The sequence below is a fragment of the Camponotus floridanus genome, unplaced genomic scaffold (assembly GCF_003227725.1).
Source record: "Camponotus floridanus strain SB8 unplaced genomic scaffold, Cflo_v7.5 scaffold3, whole genome shotgun sequence".
NCBI lineage: Eukaryota > Metazoa > Arthropoda > Insecta > Hymenoptera > Formicidae > Camponotus > Camponotus floridanus.
In genome coordinates, this window is record NW_020229436.1 from 3,627,241 (window position 1) to 3,646,179 (window position 18,939).

General features: G+C 29.4%; 1 protein-coding gene across 3 annotated transcripts in view; it reads right to left on the reverse strand.

Annotated features, from left to right (window-relative positions):
* Positions 1-18,939, reverse strand: part of LOC105249188 (neuronal acetylcholine receptor subunit alpha-7) — a 182,794-nt gene that overhangs the window by 18,717 nt on the left and 145,138 nt on the right. Inside the window, exon 1 of one of the 3 annotated variants that reach the window (XM_025410178.1) lies at positions 1,390-1,434. The exons of the other annotated variants lie outside the window; for them this stretch is intronic. Coding sequence (XP_025265963.1) covers positions 1,390-1,409 — 20 coding nt within the window. The 5' untranslated portion in view covers positions 1,410-1,434. Of the gene's footprint in view, positions 1-1,389; positions 1,435-18,939 lie in introns of those variants that run through there. 3 annotated transcript variants of the gene reach the window in all.

Sequence of the window (18,939 nt, forward strand, 5' to 3'; positions counted from 1 at the left end):
TTGGATACTATTGTAATTAATTCTAAATATCTAATAATTCTTTATATTATAACACTATTTTTTTTATAATATGTAATATTATTTTATTAATATTGCATAAATATATGTATATATAATCTTAAAGAGCAATTTTATATAAAAAGTTTATTTTCTCTTGATGTGAATAAGACCATGGTTTATTCTATGCCTTAATCAAAGCGAAACCAGTAGATTGGCAATTGCATTTCCCGACAGATTAATATGATATAATTCTTGTCAGACTATCGGAAACAACCTATTTTCAATATCTCGCAATTACCACAACCGCCAATTTCTGTTTCGTTCCATAAACTGAATTGTACGTTGTGAACGATATTCCGGTTTTCCACTATTATTATTAGTATCGATAGAAACGTCAATTTTTTATTCGTTCGATTTTTGTATCAAAGATTTGACTACGTTAAAGTGAAACTTTTCGTACAAGAAAAATAAACACGAAATGATAGAAACTCAATAATTTATATTGATTACATAAATATAAGTTTTAGTTTTCATATAAAGTGCTACTTCGAGACAACTTTGTTTCTTAGATGTAATAAATTTAAAATTCTTAAAAATGTCAATGTTTTATGAGATAACTTTATTTCTTAAACAAGTATTTATATGTGAAGATCTCATCAACCTACGTACATTGCACACTGCAATTGTGACAAGTTATATCTCTTGATGAGCACTTTAATCTCGGTAGTAGTTATGCAGTTACGTTCACAGTAAAGGCACATAATTGCATATTGCGCGTAATGCGTATCACCGAGGAAGGTACAATATGATGAAAACCACAAGAGTACTCTAATAAAGCATAAAGCATTTAACCTACTTGCGAAAAATTTATCGATTTCCGGCGAGCTCCTTACTATGACCCATTTTTGGAATATATATAGTTACGGAACAAAAAGAAACTGGATGATACATAAATCAGTTTAAATATAAAGAGACAAAAAATATCTTTATAGACACATACCCATACACCAACATACATTACGTACTCACGCACGCATACATAGATACATAGATCTAAAAATATATATACATACATGTATTTATATTGGAGTATGGGCATTAAAACAATTCAAGTAACAGTATCTCTATTAAGCTTTGATATGCATGTATGTATAACTCTCAATCGAGTGGCATTAATTTACAAAATAAAACACAATACATATGCAAAAATAACCCATTTATCAAAGTTATTGTAAAGTTATTTTGAAAAAGTAGGTTAGATTAGGTAAAGAAATATTCATGGCAAACAGTTACTTATTACACAATTAATAAATTAATTAATAATAAAGAAATTAATTAATAAATTAAAATATAAATTATACATATACATAATTTCGTGACTATACGTACTGATAATATGTAGACATCATTCGCTTCGAAATCGAAGTTTCTCGTATACACATTGATACTGACACACATTGATAATACGAGAAATATTTTGTGCCGCCGAGCGAGTTTTTTTGACCTGTGACGTATGCGCGCTGTTTACATTCCACCGGTGTGTTGCCGGTTCGTGCGGTAGAGGGGATAGAGTAGAGGGAGCGAGTAGGTACGTATTATCCTTCGGAATGTGATCGCGAGAAGTATCATGCGACGCGAGATACGATTATTTCTTATCAAAATATGCGTAATTAACGAACTAGTGCGTCTGACAATAATACGTCGTATCGTGCGTAGTTGCCGGCACTCATTTACAGTCGATAACTATTCAATAAATACTCGCTATTAAATAAATATTAAATAAATACGAAAAGAATGGACTTCGGAGTGTCGGTCAATTATGATTAATACGTATAAACGCAATCTTGATTAATTTTGAAATACAAATCTAATATTTGTCCGCTATTAATTGAAGACACATTTCACGAGGTTTATTCAAAGTCAAAGTCTAAAGCGCGACAATCGGAAAGGCTATATTTTTATCGTATTATGGATGGATATTTACCTTTAGTTATCGAATTGAGGTTTTGAATCTTACATATAACACTAGAGGTAACAAGGATGCTTTGTAAAACGCACGAGCACATATTATTTGTTAGTCAAAATATGAAGAAAATGTACCTAGGAGCAACAGGTGTAGCGACGCCGCTGGGTGATGAGGCGCGTGTGTGAATTTGGCCGCGTGTTCCTTCCGCTTGAAATTCGTCATTTTCCGTTAACTCGCGAGACGACGCGTATATCGGATCGTGCAAGGATATTTCCCGCATTATTCTTTTTTTATAGTATAATAAAATGCGTATCGTGTCTGTAATAACGTCGGGAGTGCCGATTAAAGTATCGCGCGTTCGTCGTATTTCAGTGATGCGCGGGACAATAATTAATGTGTTTTTACGAGTGCTACGAAGGAACAGCGACAAAGGGATGAGAGAGGAGGAGGAGGTTAAGAAGACATCGAAGCAACTGTAATTAAAGGTAATTTTATTATTTATGTATTACTTGCCAAATTAATTGTTTTTGCTTCCGCGATATAGTTGTACAGCACAATAATACTATATAATTATAATAAGTGTAAAATAAAACATATTTATATATTAAGGGTTTGTCTAAATTTTTTTAACAATAAATATAATAATAAATTCATAATAAATTTTTCATAATGTTTATCTATTATAAACAATGCAGATCAGAATAAGATGGCTTATGATTGTATTGTATGAAGTAAAAACAAATTAATACATGTGGAACATGTGCTATAAAAATTGTAATATTTAAATATTAATGATATATTTTAATTTTCTTTCTTCTTTTAAATTGAAAATAATAAAATTTAAAATATATATTTTGTTCTCTTCTTACAAAATTGTTTTAAGAGTTAAATATTAAATTATTACATACAAGAAAATATATTTAAATGTGTTTTTGTATAGATATGAAAGATAATAGAAAGGAAATATTTCAATTCGCATAGCATATTATAGTTTTGTTTGTAGTTAGTAGAGCGTTTATTAATTAGAAATTAATTTATTTCATAAAAACTTTCATTCATTATTTTTAGTCTTAATGTGCGATCATTTTATGCTAATTTTTTATAGCTTATTCACTCATTTCATTATTATTATCTATTTTATATTATTCGGAATAAAATTAAATGACGTGAGATCTAATAAATACTTGGCGAAATAAAAAACTTTCAATTAATTAATTTAATTTTAATTTAAACATATAAATTAGTCAAAGTTTATGTCAGTTATATGTCAGATATTGAAACGTTATTGAAATAATAAATATTACATTGAAAATAATGATAGAATATTATAATGAGATATTTTTATGTAGACAAATAATTCATAAAATTATATATCAAGAACATGAAAAATTCATATTGAATAATACTGATTGCGTGGGAAGTTTTTTATTTTAGATGTCATATCATTTTTTTTCAGACGTCAGTGATAAAACTAGCTTATATTCGATATATTATCGTTTTGTTACATTATTGTATTATATTTTAAAATGATATTAATCGCCGGTATAAATAGTGATTAAAAATAATTAATGTTGACTTCGAAATCAGAAATTCCAAAATTTATCTTAAAACATGAAAAGTTGATCGCAGAAGTTTGATCGATTGATAAAACATTTGATATTGATAAAAATCTCTAAAATTGATTTAATAATTATATTCAATTATCAAATTTTTAAAATTAATTAAAAATATTTGATATATAATATATATATATAATATTTAATATATTAAGATCATATCTCAATTTTTTATTAAATTATTGTATAAATATAATTACATTAAAAGCAATAGATTTACATTTATTTGTGTTTTAATATATAATTACATTTATTTACAATTTAATACGGTCAACATATTATATTTCATATATTCCATTAACATATTATATTTCAAATATTTTATGTTTTTATTTTTTAAATATAATTTTTTATAGAAATACATTCAAAATTTAACATTTATAAAAAAGCAGCTTAATATATTAATATTGGTATAAAATTATATAGTCACAAAGATATATATAAAGAAGGATGGAAAATTTAATATATTATATGAAAGAAGCGATAAATGTGAAATGAAACAAAAATAATACATTCTCAAGAAGATGATTACGTAAGTACAATATTTATATTTATAATAAGAAAATGTTTCACATTATTTTTGAATAAAATTATAAATATAAATTTCATATGCCAGTAGTTATAAGAAATTAATTATTGTTAGGTGATAAATTATTAATGAATTAAATTTTATTAAATGTATAGTTTTCGATTATTCACTATTATAATTTAAAATTATTAATGTTTAATAATTGAAAACAATAATATATATAATATATATTTTTTAATTTAATTTTTAATTTAATTTTTAATAGATATATAAGAAGAATATTTAATAAGATATAAAAAGAGAGAATTTTTAGAAAAAGATAGATTTCTTTGTGATATTATCTATTCTTTTCTTGACATGCACAATAAAAATTTTTGATAATCTTTTTTTTCTAAGAGACTTCTAAGAGACTTCTTTCAATAAATAATGCATTTTTAAATAAAAAGAGATTTAAGAAATAGACATTGAAAAATCATTTTTTAAATTTTTTAATGCATTTTTAAATGTTAAAAATTCTAAAATGATAAGATATGTATATGGATAAATTAATATACACCATTATTAAAAAAATTTTTTTTGATCTCTCTATTTGTATCGTTATTTTGTATTGTTCTGTTCAAACATAACTTACAAAACTGAATTTAACAAATCGAACTACTCGCTATGACAAAAATACTGGCAGCAAAGTGAAATCGTACACCTGCATCAACTGTGATGTCACTCTTGTGCTATAATTTATCGTGAATCATATATCTATCACATTCATTCTGCATGCAGAATAAATTCTAGCTACTCGATTATATCCACGGTATCTCCGATACTGTTCGCGCTTGCGAGAGCCGAAAACCACTTAATATTCGTCAAATAGAATGAGGGAAAGCGAGATAGGCGGGTGGATTTTGTGAGAAATAGAAGGGGAGACAGAGTGGAGGGAGGAGGAATGAGAGGTAGCAGTTGCACTCGGAATTGCATATTGGCGGATCGGACTTTCGGGCACAAGCTGCCGCCAATATATTGTCAACCGTTCTGGAAGCGCGATCTGTTCTCTCAATATGTAATTACTAGTAAATCAAATGGCCCGACCAAAGTGATTTAGATCCCAATACCAGCGACCAAAATGAGTAAAATCGGCACAAATAGTCAGCCGCATTCCGTTCGACAAAAGAAGCGCTCGTTGATGACAGTAATCGCGAAGATCTTTTTGTATAATTGATCGATTGCTCATTGTAAAAGCTTGTTTTAAAGCGTTCGTTGTTAATTAAGATATGCTAATTCAATATGATGATACGCTACCGCGAGTACTGACTTTTTTAAATATTTTCATAATACGTTTATACATCATAAATATCAAAGGCTAACATTGCAAATTAGTCTAAAGAATGAACTAACAGAGAACCAGCTTCAACATGAAATGGGAAATTTCTATGAATATATATCATAAATAGTAAATATGTTAGTCCAGCATCATATGCATAGAAACATATTTATTAATATATAGTTACTTAATATCACGATTAATTTTGCACTTTTTAATTTAATTTCACAGATAATTAGCAGTTAAATTTTAGATTTATTTCTATTTTAATATTTTATACAGATATACATAAAGATTAAATGTTGATTAATATTTTAGAAGTATATAAAGATTAAATGTGATAAATGTTAACTATCAGTAATATTATCTGTTGTAATTATATCTGTATATTGTTATTTAACCAAATCAACCTTTGTGGAGAAGAGAAACTAGAAGAGAGAAACTAGAAACGCGGTTGGCGTTAATTGCTTGAAATGCAACTATTACGTTTGAGCAAATTGATCTGGTTATAATAGCCGACTATGATAGAACAACTGAAACCTCACCCTTCCTTTATGCGAATAGATAACCGCACTTGGGCTGGTTAGATAATTGAAATATCATGAAAGACGTCGGTATGCTCGTTGGTTTAATCGCAAGTCTTGGCAATGCAGCATTGTGGACAGTCTCGTTGAAGTAATCTTATTGACGCTGAATAAAGATATTTGCTTGGCAAAGCATAAACGAATAATTGAAATTGAAAGAAATTGACTATTATCGTCATTAAATTTATTTAAACTTTATTAACTTTTTAAAATTAATAATTATAATATTAAATTAAGATTATTTTTTTTAATAATCAGACATATAAAAGTATTAAGATAAACGAAGACTTTTGTGACATAAAATTTTCGAATATTAATTATACATATATTTAATTTATTTCTATTTCGAAGATTATTTTGTTAATTTTTGATGCATTTAGAATTTTATAATTATCACAGATATAGGAGAAATTAAGGAAAATATGTAAAATATTGTATTTGCAGGAAATACAAATCTTTTGCACGATATTATTCTCTTTTTTATTTATTAAGTAGCAGTAAATCTCCACGAATTTCTATAACCTACTCAATTCTAAAGGTCTTAGATTGACTTTCAACTTAATTAAGAAACTTCCAGATTGAATAATTGTGTGATATTCATTAAGGAACAGAATAGAGAAAGGCGTTTAATCCTGCAAATTCATGAAAGTCATGTATAAAAAAGTCTATTAATTTTCTAGTTCTAAGAATTGATGAAAAAGTATCTATATCTTGTACAAATATTTAAATAATACATCGATTATATATTATATGTCTTTTAAATTATTATCATATGATATATTAAAGATGCTAAAATATTAGGTACATTAAAAATATTTTAAGAGCACCTAAAATTATGTGTGCTATTACTCTTATAAATTAGAAGATTTTTTCAGATATATAAAATTTTCTAGATATAAACCTGATTTTAAAAAAATATGTATAATGGATGTAAGAATATTAGTGTAATTATGAAGAAATTTATAATGAGAAACTATTATGAAAACTAGATATAAAAGAAAAGTAGATTAATAAAATAAGAAAATAACAATACTTTAATTCACTTTTATAAAACCGAGAAATATTTATGATCAATTTCCATTTAAATTTATTTTTAATAGGAATAATGTATTTTATAAAAAGCTAAAAAATTAAAAAAAAATGTCCACACATGTATTATTATATTGCTTCATAATTTCACCAGGCTGAGGTGAAATCTGTGATCGCATTCATTTGCGACAAACTGCCCTCTACGAATGCTATAAGAGACAATAATTTCGGTCATTTCGACAATTAATCTTTAATACGGGCCTCTCTCTCTTTCTCTGTCTCTCTTTCTCTCTCAATCGGGCTGCGATTCGGTGAATTTACGCGCACATTACCCGCAACCAAAATCCGACCGCATTCCGGAACGTGTTCGTCGATCGAAGTGCCTAAAAGCTTAAGCATATCGAATTGACATTCATTATGCATGGGAAAACACGACACGAACAATTTAGGATGCAGTGGATACACAGAGATGAAAAGGCTGGCGGGGCAAAAGAATAATATAAGAAGCGATTGACAGACCAGTCACAGGATCGCCATAGTGTTTAATCTGCTTTGGCTTGAATTTCAAAATACGCGATAGCTAATGCATATTGCCTTTGGCGCAACTCCAAGTCGCCTATGCAGTCGAACCCCCTCCCGACCTCGTTCGCAACGATCCTCCTGACCCCTCGTACACATCCGTTCCTCTACCAAACTGTTCATTATATGTGTGCCCTACTATACTAACCCCGTTGCCATCCCTTCGCGGCCAATGTAAACTCATTTTGTTATGCATTAAATGCCGCGAAATGTCGCTCCCTCCTACCCCTCTCACAATTTCTCGCTATCCATCGATATGCCTATATCTGCATCCCTCCATCTCTCTCATCCCTCGTTTCCTCAAACGTTATTTATGCCATATTAATCGGATATCTCCTTTATATGCGCATGCATCCTCCTTTCCTTTTCTGAACTATGTACTTCCTCCTATATACTTCTCTCGTTGCCGTGTCCTGTGACGGTGGCCTGAAATTGCGGACGACCTCGCGTTTGCCTGCAACCAATCCCGGCGGTCGCTTGTGTGGCGGTGAATCTTGGCGCGGGTCATTGATGATCGACTCGTGTACGTGTATATGGATCGGTGCGGTCGCTTATTAAATTTAGTGCAACTAGCTGTAATATCAGTATTGAGTTTCTATTAGTATTTTCATGCCATTACATTATTAAAATAAATCTCGATAATAATAAAAGAAATGAACAAAAGCAGTCCTTCGGAATAAAAAGCTGAATTATTTGAATTTTCACAGAGAATTGTACGTTCATTTTGAATGAAATTTTATGAATCTTAATCTTATATTAATTTCTTATATTTATTTCTATAACGGATGTAACGAATAAATAAATATAATATAACGGATAAATAAAACATATATATTAAATAGAAATATTTATTTATATAATAATTATTTAAGAAGTAAAAAAAGGCTAGGAACCAAAGACGCTGGTAATGGTGCGGGATATTAATAATACATTATAATAGAAATTTTGTAAAGTTATTTATTTTACATACAATAAGAAAAATATATGTTTAAAATGTACTTTCGACCCTGCTCTAATATAAGATTATATTTTTCCTATTTGACTTTGAAAAAGATCCAGAGCAGGGTTGAATCGTCGTCGATAGTACATTTTAAATATATTTTTGCGCTTCTCATTGTATGTAAGATAAATAATTTTATAAAATTTCTATCATGATATATTATTAGTATCACGCACCATTACCTGCGCACCATGTTTTAGTCTTCTTTTGCTTCTTATTTGATTTGATCATTTGAATAATTTTTACATTTTTATATTTTCACTTTTTTAATAATTATTTATATATGATAATTATTTATTTTTAACGATGTATAATATAATGTAACATAACGTAGCAAAATCGGCGAATCAATATTCTTTGTGCATATTCACACGCATATACATCTTGCGTGATATTACCGCAGTCTAGGATAATTTCGATAACTCGGCCATTAACATCTAATTGAAAGGATGCGAATTGGCGGAAGGCAGAAAATTGCGCAAACGAGAAGAGATTCGATTACTGACGATCCCATAGTATCGTATCGAAACGAATGAAATGCGCTTAATATACTTAGGATCGCTTGTTCCACTGCTCCGATTAGCAATCCGAATCAGTCTCATCACGGCTTATTCCCGTCCGGAAAATGGTCGAAAATTGCTTTTTCGCATGCACATTCATCCGACAAACGTCAGCCGATGCTCTGTTATTTCGCTTCTGCTTCCAACTATGTCGTACAAAAAAATAATTTTTTTTTCTATTAAATTATGTAAAATATTGCACGCAATTAATTAAACTTATAATTATCGCAATAAAGAACAATTAAACGCGAAATTATATTTTTACAGTCATGTTTTCAAAATGATGCGTTTTGTACACAAGTTTAAGATTGCGCGAATTTAAATTAATTTAGAATAAAAAATAAATTAAACTGATATAATTTAATTGAAATATTGTAGATGAATTTATTCTAATAATACGATTATGAGTTTATTTTATTGGAGTCAATTAAATTATTAAAGAATATCACAAAAAATATTTCTTTCTTTTTTGATTGCCCAGAAAATAAATGTACTTTAATAATGTACATACATATATGCGAACAGCCGGTCATGACAGGAATAAACGGTCAATTGCGCGAGGGTCATAAAATTTTTAGGAAGGAAACCCCATTCTCCGTCTTCGCGTATTTTATGATGTATCAGGATCTTAAAGCTAAAAGGAACAAACGTTCCTTTCGGTGTTTTTGAACAGCGAAGCTGGCTCTTTTTTATTGTCAGCTGGATAGTCTGTTCTCACTCATAGTCAACGAGATTTCAGTAAGTGCACTAAGAAACAGACATTCTATCGCGGCCAACATTCAGTTTCCCGGATTGCCCTTTGACGATTTTTCCTTCTAAAACGCAGTATATTTCTATACTACTTTAAAACTTTAAAATTATCGCGGGTGATTGAATGCAGCGCACGTAAGAAATGTTAAAAAATGTATTTCAAACAAAAAGCATTCTTTTACAATTGATAACTTAGTTTCATTTTTCTATAATAAACTATATAATTCAAAATAGAGATAAATTCACTTATAATCAAGATAATCAAGATAATCAAGATAGAGAAATTTACTTATAATTTTATAAACTTCATATTCTATATCTTCAATATGTATACATGTTGATATATTTCTGTATGCATGTTTTATACAATCTTCAAATTTAATTTCTGCATTGCGCGATTAAATTATAAATTGAACTCTTCTGAATTTCGTTACGAATTGTGAAATAAATGAATTTTACATGAAAAATATATACTGGAAAATCCTGAAGAAAAATCAATTAAGTGGAAATAAACATTTTAAGTAACGAATTTTTCTGTAAAATAAATTGATTTGTTATATATTTTCTAACTTTTTTTCTGTAGATTTCAGTTGACTGTAAATTAAGAAAAAATATTTTCGTTAAAAAATAAAAATATTAATTTCGAAATATGCTATATTAATCTATTAAAAATTAAAAAATAAAGATAAAATTAAAAATTAAAGAATTAAAATCGCTAAAATGTTTTTTGCATGTTTTAATTTTTAAATAATTAATATAAGAAAATTTATAATACGCATTCTATTTATTCTTCAAGCGTTAACAAATAGGATATCTTGTGCTCGACATAAGAATCAGTGGATGAAAAATGCGTGTGAAAGTGGAACAAAAATCATTTAGCTAAGCGCACGCGTAATTCGTCGATTGATAGTATTGGTCGTCAGTGAATTATTTTGCCCTCCCACAATGAATTACTCTTAATTAGTGACAATCACAGAATTTAGAAGGATTCATCCATTATTATAAGAGAATCCAAGTGAAATTTCTTACTCGCATTACTTAGATTAATTAAAAAAAGATGTATTTTGACAATAATTACAAAATCAAAGAATTGTTAATTAAACCAACAATTAACAGTATTTGTAGAATCAAGAGCATCGTTAAAATAAAAAATTAAATTATTAAATTTTGAAAAGTTCTCATCCCTTAAATAAAATAGTTTTTTTATCAAATGATAAAATAATTCTGTGAACTATGTATCTATAAATGAAAAAACCTACAAAAGCAATCGATTATATATAATCAATTATAGATATTTTATATTATAACGAAGTTACACACAAATAAAAAAATATATAATAAAATACTTATACCCAAAATTTTGTAAGAATAAGTGATAAATACCGTAAAAGATATGTGATAATGGTAATGCTATATAATGACTTTGCCGACTAATATATATTTCATACTTGTAATTTTTTGTTTAACGTTTGTTTTGTTCAATGTTTCTATAACAACAATGCTTCGATAAAATATCTTATATTTTATGTAGATTTTATTCTTTTTGCTTCGTTTATTATCTTTCTCTCTCTCTTACAATAGAATATTTTAATATACTATTATACATATAATTTATTACATTAGCAAAAGAATAAAATTGCGTTACTTATTTGAAAAATTTAATTTATTATATTTCATTATACGAAAGAATATTATAAATATACAATATACAAAGAGGATTTTCCATTCGAGATAATTTTTCGATGTATTGTCTCATAATTGAGTGCGTTTTCAATCTCTTTCCAATTGCTATTATCGATATAACGTCGCCTAAAGTGTTACCAATTTGCTTATAACACATGCCATATCATTATCACGTAATTTTCCTTTAACAGAAATGTCGCCGCGAGCATTGCGTTCTCTCGCGGATTACACTAATAATGATTTACATTTGCGCATGAACTTGGGATACGCGATGCTTCGTAAACTTGCCCCGAAGTCATCGACGAAGCATGAAAACGAGAGTATGTGATTACCTGAAATATTAATTCACGACGATCGCGCAAGTAATACGTCTACTAAACTATTCCTTTCCTTTGATCCCATGTGGGAGTAAAATATGGTTGTATTCGTGCGAAACGTTAGATATACTCCGCGGATGGGATCGCGATTAATCTTTAAATATAAAGCGGCAATAAATCGTCGCTTAAAACGCGAAACGCACTATCCCGTGAGCATTCGGCCTAAAAAATTATTTGAATGACGTCAATCACTATGACAAGCTGTAAAGCTTTTTCGCGACTATATCTGGTACTAACGCAACGCAAAAATATATTATTCATGCAAATAAATAATATTTATCTTGGAAGAAAAAAACTGCCGATTTCGCAATAATTATAACATTAATCATTTTTTAAAAATATATCTTTTTTGAACTTTATCAAAAAAATAATCAAAATACGAATTTAATAATTTTCACATTTCTGAAACTGCAAAAGAATTTAATTTATCCGGAATATATGAATTCTTGTGAAGTATATGAGTTAAAAAAATTTTTTATTTATATAGTTTTTCGGTTTTCATAATTAATATATTCATGTTTTTTCTCTTAATAGAGAGAATTATTCATTTATTTATATTACATACATATGTAACAATACTATAATCTAAAGGAAGAAGTTAATCTTATTTTTTGATGTTGAATACGTAAAATGTTTATATTGACATAGGAGCTAACCGCACTGGATTTTTTTGCGTCATCAGCACTTAAAGAGTGTTGCATTTATAAAAAAACGTCAAAATGTGCAAAATGTTGTTTGCAGAAACAACTTAATTTTTGTACATTATTCAAGCGTAGCTTACAGTATGTAAACCGATACGCTCCCATTTGCGTTTATGCGCCACTGCAAAATCCGTTTCCGTTATCCGCGGAATTAACTCATCGTCATGCAATGTTTTATGATTTACTGTTCCATGCATATTCGCATTCTTTTTAATTTATGAATTAATATGACAACATGATATGGCACTGGTAAATTATTGTTCATTTTCATTTTCTTACTCTTCATTTATTTATCGTGCTAATACTTCATTCACATCCTACATTTATATATAATTAATTGTCTTTTCATAGTTGATTGATTTTATAAATATTTTTTTTATATAGCTTTGATTCGAAAGTAAGATAAAATTAAGAAGTATTAGAAGAAAATCATATTAATTTTCATCATGTAAAAAATTTGTATCATAGTTTATAAATTTACAATTCATATATAAGAGATCTTATTCTCCATCATTTTTCTCGCGATAAAATAAATTTTAAATATAGCAATAAGCACGTCACCAATATCATATCATATTTTGCGAATGAATATACTTTTGACATCCCGACAGACATTCCCGGAGAATAAATGCACGCATTTATCACAATTGATATGCGACCGAGTGATTCGTTATATTTTTCTACGTAGAACCTTGCTTGTTTTGTTGGAACTTCACCTGGCTCGTTGTTTTCACGTTTACGGCAATTTTCCGAAAAAAAAAACCATCAGCACGGATTCTCTTCGCTTGGGCTATTCGCCGCGAAATGAATTTTTGCCGCCATCCCTCACCGCGTTCACGAGTGGTCTATGAAAAATTACCGGTTTGATAGATTGACGGACGAGTAAGTAAGCGTAATATCAAACAACGGTCTACTCTTCTTCTTGGCGACAGCCTGTAAGAGGAATTGCAAAAGCATCGGAAACTGTCACTGCAGACAGATTGTTCTTCCTTTAAGCAATATCGAGGTGATTGACGGTTAAAATGACATAAGAATTAGAACTGTTTTTTTTGCACAGTTTTTAAAGATATCTTTTTCATCAGTGTTCAAAGAAGAGTAATTTAAAGTAGTTAATTCATTCTCTGATTTGCATATTTTTGTCAAATATTGTAATGTATAATAACCTTCTAAAATAGACATTCTTATATTTGTATTAAAATTTAATTCGTACAACGTAGTTGCACTGCTGTAATTTAATTTTGCAAGTTTCCCCATTACTAACAATGACATTATCATGTGTTAAACTTACACAGGTAAACTTGAGATTTAGTTTAAAGTAAGCTTGAGGTAAGCTTAAAGTAAGGTAAAATTTCACTTTATAATAATGTTTGCTGATCCTTTTTGCGAAGATACTCGATGAAAGGTTAACGTGTGACATTCAGCGGGGTCATCGTTAACAAACTAAACTAAACTAAATATACGAAGAGCTCAAGAGCGTCGAAATATTTGAATAAATAATCGAAGCGTAGAGAACGCGGCGTGAACTGAATACGAAAAAATGTGAATGTGCACAATTTTTAATGCACCACTCGTATAGTGTATTCGATGACCCGTAGGCATGTCAAGGAATTTTTCTATTAACTTCCAATGGACATATTCAAACACTTAAAATATTCAAATACGAAATGTCACTTTTTTTTCTTTTGGTGTAGTCTGTCATAAATATTCCTAAAGGCCTAAGACCTAGGGGTGTCTATAGTGAATAAGAAACCCCGTATACGATAATAGCCAGATAAAAATCAAAGATTTTGTTTATTAGAGCTGCTCTAATGTAACTGTGATTTATTTTACGTGTTAATAGATTCTGAAATCGCATTTAAATTGATCGATATGTCGGCTATCATGAAGAACTAATAGATATCTTTATCATTGAATTAGTCTTATATTGTCCGATTAATCCGACAAAAACGAAAGCCGGGCAATCAAAGTCGCAAATCGACGGACAAAGTTTTTGTCCGACGACCGCGTAGAGATCGTACCATTAAGCGTTTTACTTCGCCGGCAAGTTTGCCAGCCATTCGTTCCTACTAATGCATCGCAAGGCGAAGTTTTAATTCGACAAATACGACGACGATGGCGACGGACACCCGATGCATTACCTACTTAAAGACAATGGTGTGGCCGCAAGCGTTTTCCGACAATGTATTATCCCGCCGGGTGGAGATACTTTCCCTGATTCCCTTTAAATGGTGGCGGTGGCTTTGTTTTTAATGCGCGTGACCCAGTTGGCCCAGCGCTCCACTTTACCCATTGCACGTTGCATCCACCTCCGATAGTTTAAAACGAATTTACGCGGTGCATTCGTGATGATCATTCTGGATGAATCATTAGAAAGGAATGCCTCCGGCGAATCCCGTTTTTCTTACATTACATTACGTATCGGGTAATAAATTATCGCGTTACAGTTAGCGACGTGGTTATAAGTTAATAAGAAAACGCGAGAAATATATAACGAGCGTTCAAGGTACATGAACAGACTTAGCATTCAATTAGAGCTTTCGCGTAAATCACCCTTCGAAATTTACCGTCGCGCTTTTCGAAACTCGATATGCGACAACGCTACGGAAGGCTTGTTCACTAATTAGCGACATCTCAGACGTATTCGAAAGATGACGGCAAGTTTGCATCGTGCGACACACTACATGGTGTATAATATTGGCGTCGTTTAACAGAGTGCGTTTATTTAATATTTACTTTGTAAATTTAATGTACGGCATTTTTTATAAGTGAAATTTAAATCGTAATATCTACATCTTTATCGTCAAAAAAGGATTCACGTATCATTTTTGTATACACATCTTTCTCCCTTCGAGTTAAAGTACGTTCTTCGGTTAACTTGGAAATATACATAGTATCTATCGCGCATTTCTTTTAGCGCCATAAATGTTAGAAGCGAAGCCAAGAAAAATGGCGATTTGCCTATGTATGACGTTATACGCGGAATATGCACGATAAAATTGCCTCGGCGATATGCACGTGGAAATCTGTACGGACCTGGATGAAAAGTGGAACACGGGAGAATTGCGCCGTGACGGAGCGACAAAGCAGTTAAGTGATCGATCAGTCCTTAGGCGTGTGCACCATCTTTGCGATTGACCCCCCGCGAAGCCCCCCCTTTCAGGCCGCCGTTATATGTATATTACGTGGTGTCCGTGCTACATAATAACGTCGGATGCATCGTATAAAGGCGTCGTTGACGCGACAGAGACCGATTATGACTAGGTGCATGCCCGACAAAACACACGCTGCGGCGTGTATATAAAAAGAGTTCACATACTCGACTTCGTTCATTGCAACCGACGATGCATCATGCGCTCATCTCACATCAAACTCGTATGGTTTCGGTAAAAATTAGGTCACTGCAAATAATAAAATTTTATATTCTCCATAGTTTTTATAATTTTAAACTTTAATATAAATTGCATCGTGATTAAAATGCGGTATGAGATATCTAATATTGAAAATTATAAAGTTATGAAAAATAACTATCCAATTAAAACATAATTTTTTATTAAAGCAGCATTTTCCCCGCGCAGACAAATAATTATATAAAATCGAAAGAAAAATGCACGACCTGTAAAATATTCTTTAATATAATTATACTAAAATATTTTCGTTAATAATATTTACCAAGTGCGACACAATCAACGGATTTACTGCGAACAAAAAAATGTGTACAGTGTCGAGCTGTTTGCAATTTAAACGAAGAAAATGAGAACGGTGTATAACGGAAATATAGTGAAATGATTATATTTTGTATTTTCTCCGTTTACTTTTTGTTAAGTGAAGTTTTTTAATGAAAGTTTTCATTATCTCTCTGTCAGTGAACGCAAAGAGCGAAAATTAAATAGCGGAAATTCTCCTCATCCGGCGTGTAAATAATTCATAGCGAGTAAATTCGCACTGTGAGAAAACACGGCGAGGCTCGCTCTAAAATAATTCAACGACATTGTTTTATCGATCAATTTGCAACTCACTTCGAGCGTAAGCCGTCTTTGTAACTGACCCGATGACCTGCAGTACATTATATGGTCGCACGTTGACGTTGGTACGACACATAAACGCAACAATGTGATAGTATTGTATACGATGGTGCGTTTATAAACTTTCTCACGCATGCACGCATACAATGCAAGCCGTTGTCGCGAATAGATTGCATACAAAATAATGAAAAATGGTACAGCGATGATAACGTTACCACGTGACTAACCCTTCACGCTAATTAACGTATATTGTAACGACACGTATATTGTAACGACACGTTTATTGAAAAATAAATACGGAATAGCGCAAAAGGATGTACTCTGTTCCTTTTATTTCTTCATCATAAGTTTAGAAAAATTTTTTTCATTTTAAAATATAGTAACACTTGTGTAATAATATTATGTAACAATGATATACCATGATAACTTGTCCAAAAATTGATCGATTTTTATTTAAAAATATTACTATTATTAATGTAAAATTTTCAATTTTATTTTAGGATTGCGTGCATTGTGTTAGTTTTTTTATACTTTTAATTTATTAGGTTACATTTTCTAAACAATACAAAAATTTCCTAAATCATGATAAAATTACTAAAATTACTATGTAAAACAAATAAATATTCATGAAACTAGTAAAATATTACAAGTCCCATAAAAAATAAATGTATCACCTTTCTCATATTATTACATAATATTATTACATAAAATAAATATATTTTATGTTAAAATTTAATAAAAAACAAATATACTAAATTATGGCTTTGTATAAAATCACTTATTAAGTTGCATGGCAAAACATAAATGCTTTTTTTCTTTTTTTTCCCACGATAATTGCGTTATATTTTAAACTGCATATCGTGGTATACGTTTTAGAAAGAGGTTTGCTTTTTTTAATAAAATTTTTTAAATTAATTACCATAAACTGATTAATCGATTAAATCATGGTGCATCGTGACTATATATTACTGTTTCGCGCCAAACCGGCAATTTAATATTATATTATGTGGTTACAACCGTGCAAGAGTAACTATGTTAAACATAATCGATATATGCGATTTTGGCATATTAGCAGTGTAAAGCATATATGTGTGTATGTGTAATATATATATATATATATATATATATATATATATATATATCTTTTCTTGGACAATAATTTGTGCTGACATTATACCCTTCATTAAAAGTTGGAAATTTCACAAAAAATATATAATACACATTGTTGTTATACAATTATATTTTAATATTCGCGGATGAAATCGATAAAATATTGAGGATCACGATTATTGAGGATTGTGATTACGTAATGAGCTTAATATCACCAAGATATTTCATATGTTTAAATATAAAATTGAATTATATTAATTTAAGAATATTTTGTTTATTATTGATATAAATATAAATATATGTGTGTGTGTGTGTGTGTGTGTGTGTGTGTGTATTTATGTGTGTGTGCATAGATATATAATTAATAAAATTGATAAAATTTTTGTCCACGTATATAAAATCAAATAATAACGAGATTTCTAATAAATAAAATATTTCAATAATAAACAGAATGTTCTTAAAGTTAATATAATTCAACTTTATATTTAAACATATGAAATATCTTGGGGATATTAAACTCACTACGTAATTACGATAATAATATAATATGTATGTATTTTTCGTTTCTTTTTAAAATTAGTTATTTGTTTTATTAATTCTTTTATTTTATTTTATTTATTTTTATTTTATATTTTTCCTGATGCTTTTATGTATTTTATATTGTATTTACATTATGTATTACAGTAACTCGTGAAATAATATATATATACACAATATATAAACGCTTAAATTGCATTATAAAAACTTTGAATATGATGCTCTGAAAAATGGTATATAATTGAATATTTTGTGTTTACATTTCCAGAATTTTACCAATCAAAAGGATATGCAAATTGAATACGTATCCTCGTTAAATTGCATCCAGTAAATTCCAACATGAATAATATATGGTACGCAAAATTATTGAAATATTTCATCGCTTAGTCCTTCATGTAGCAAATATATGTTTTTCAGGCAATTTTAAAATATTACGATGTTTAATGGACGATAATGGAAATCATATGTATTTTCATAAGTAAGCGAGACCGTTTTAGATATTGTAATGCACGGTTGAAAAGCAAATGACTCGATATAGATATAAAATGATATTTTTCAATTTTTAAAGGTGGCATTTGTTA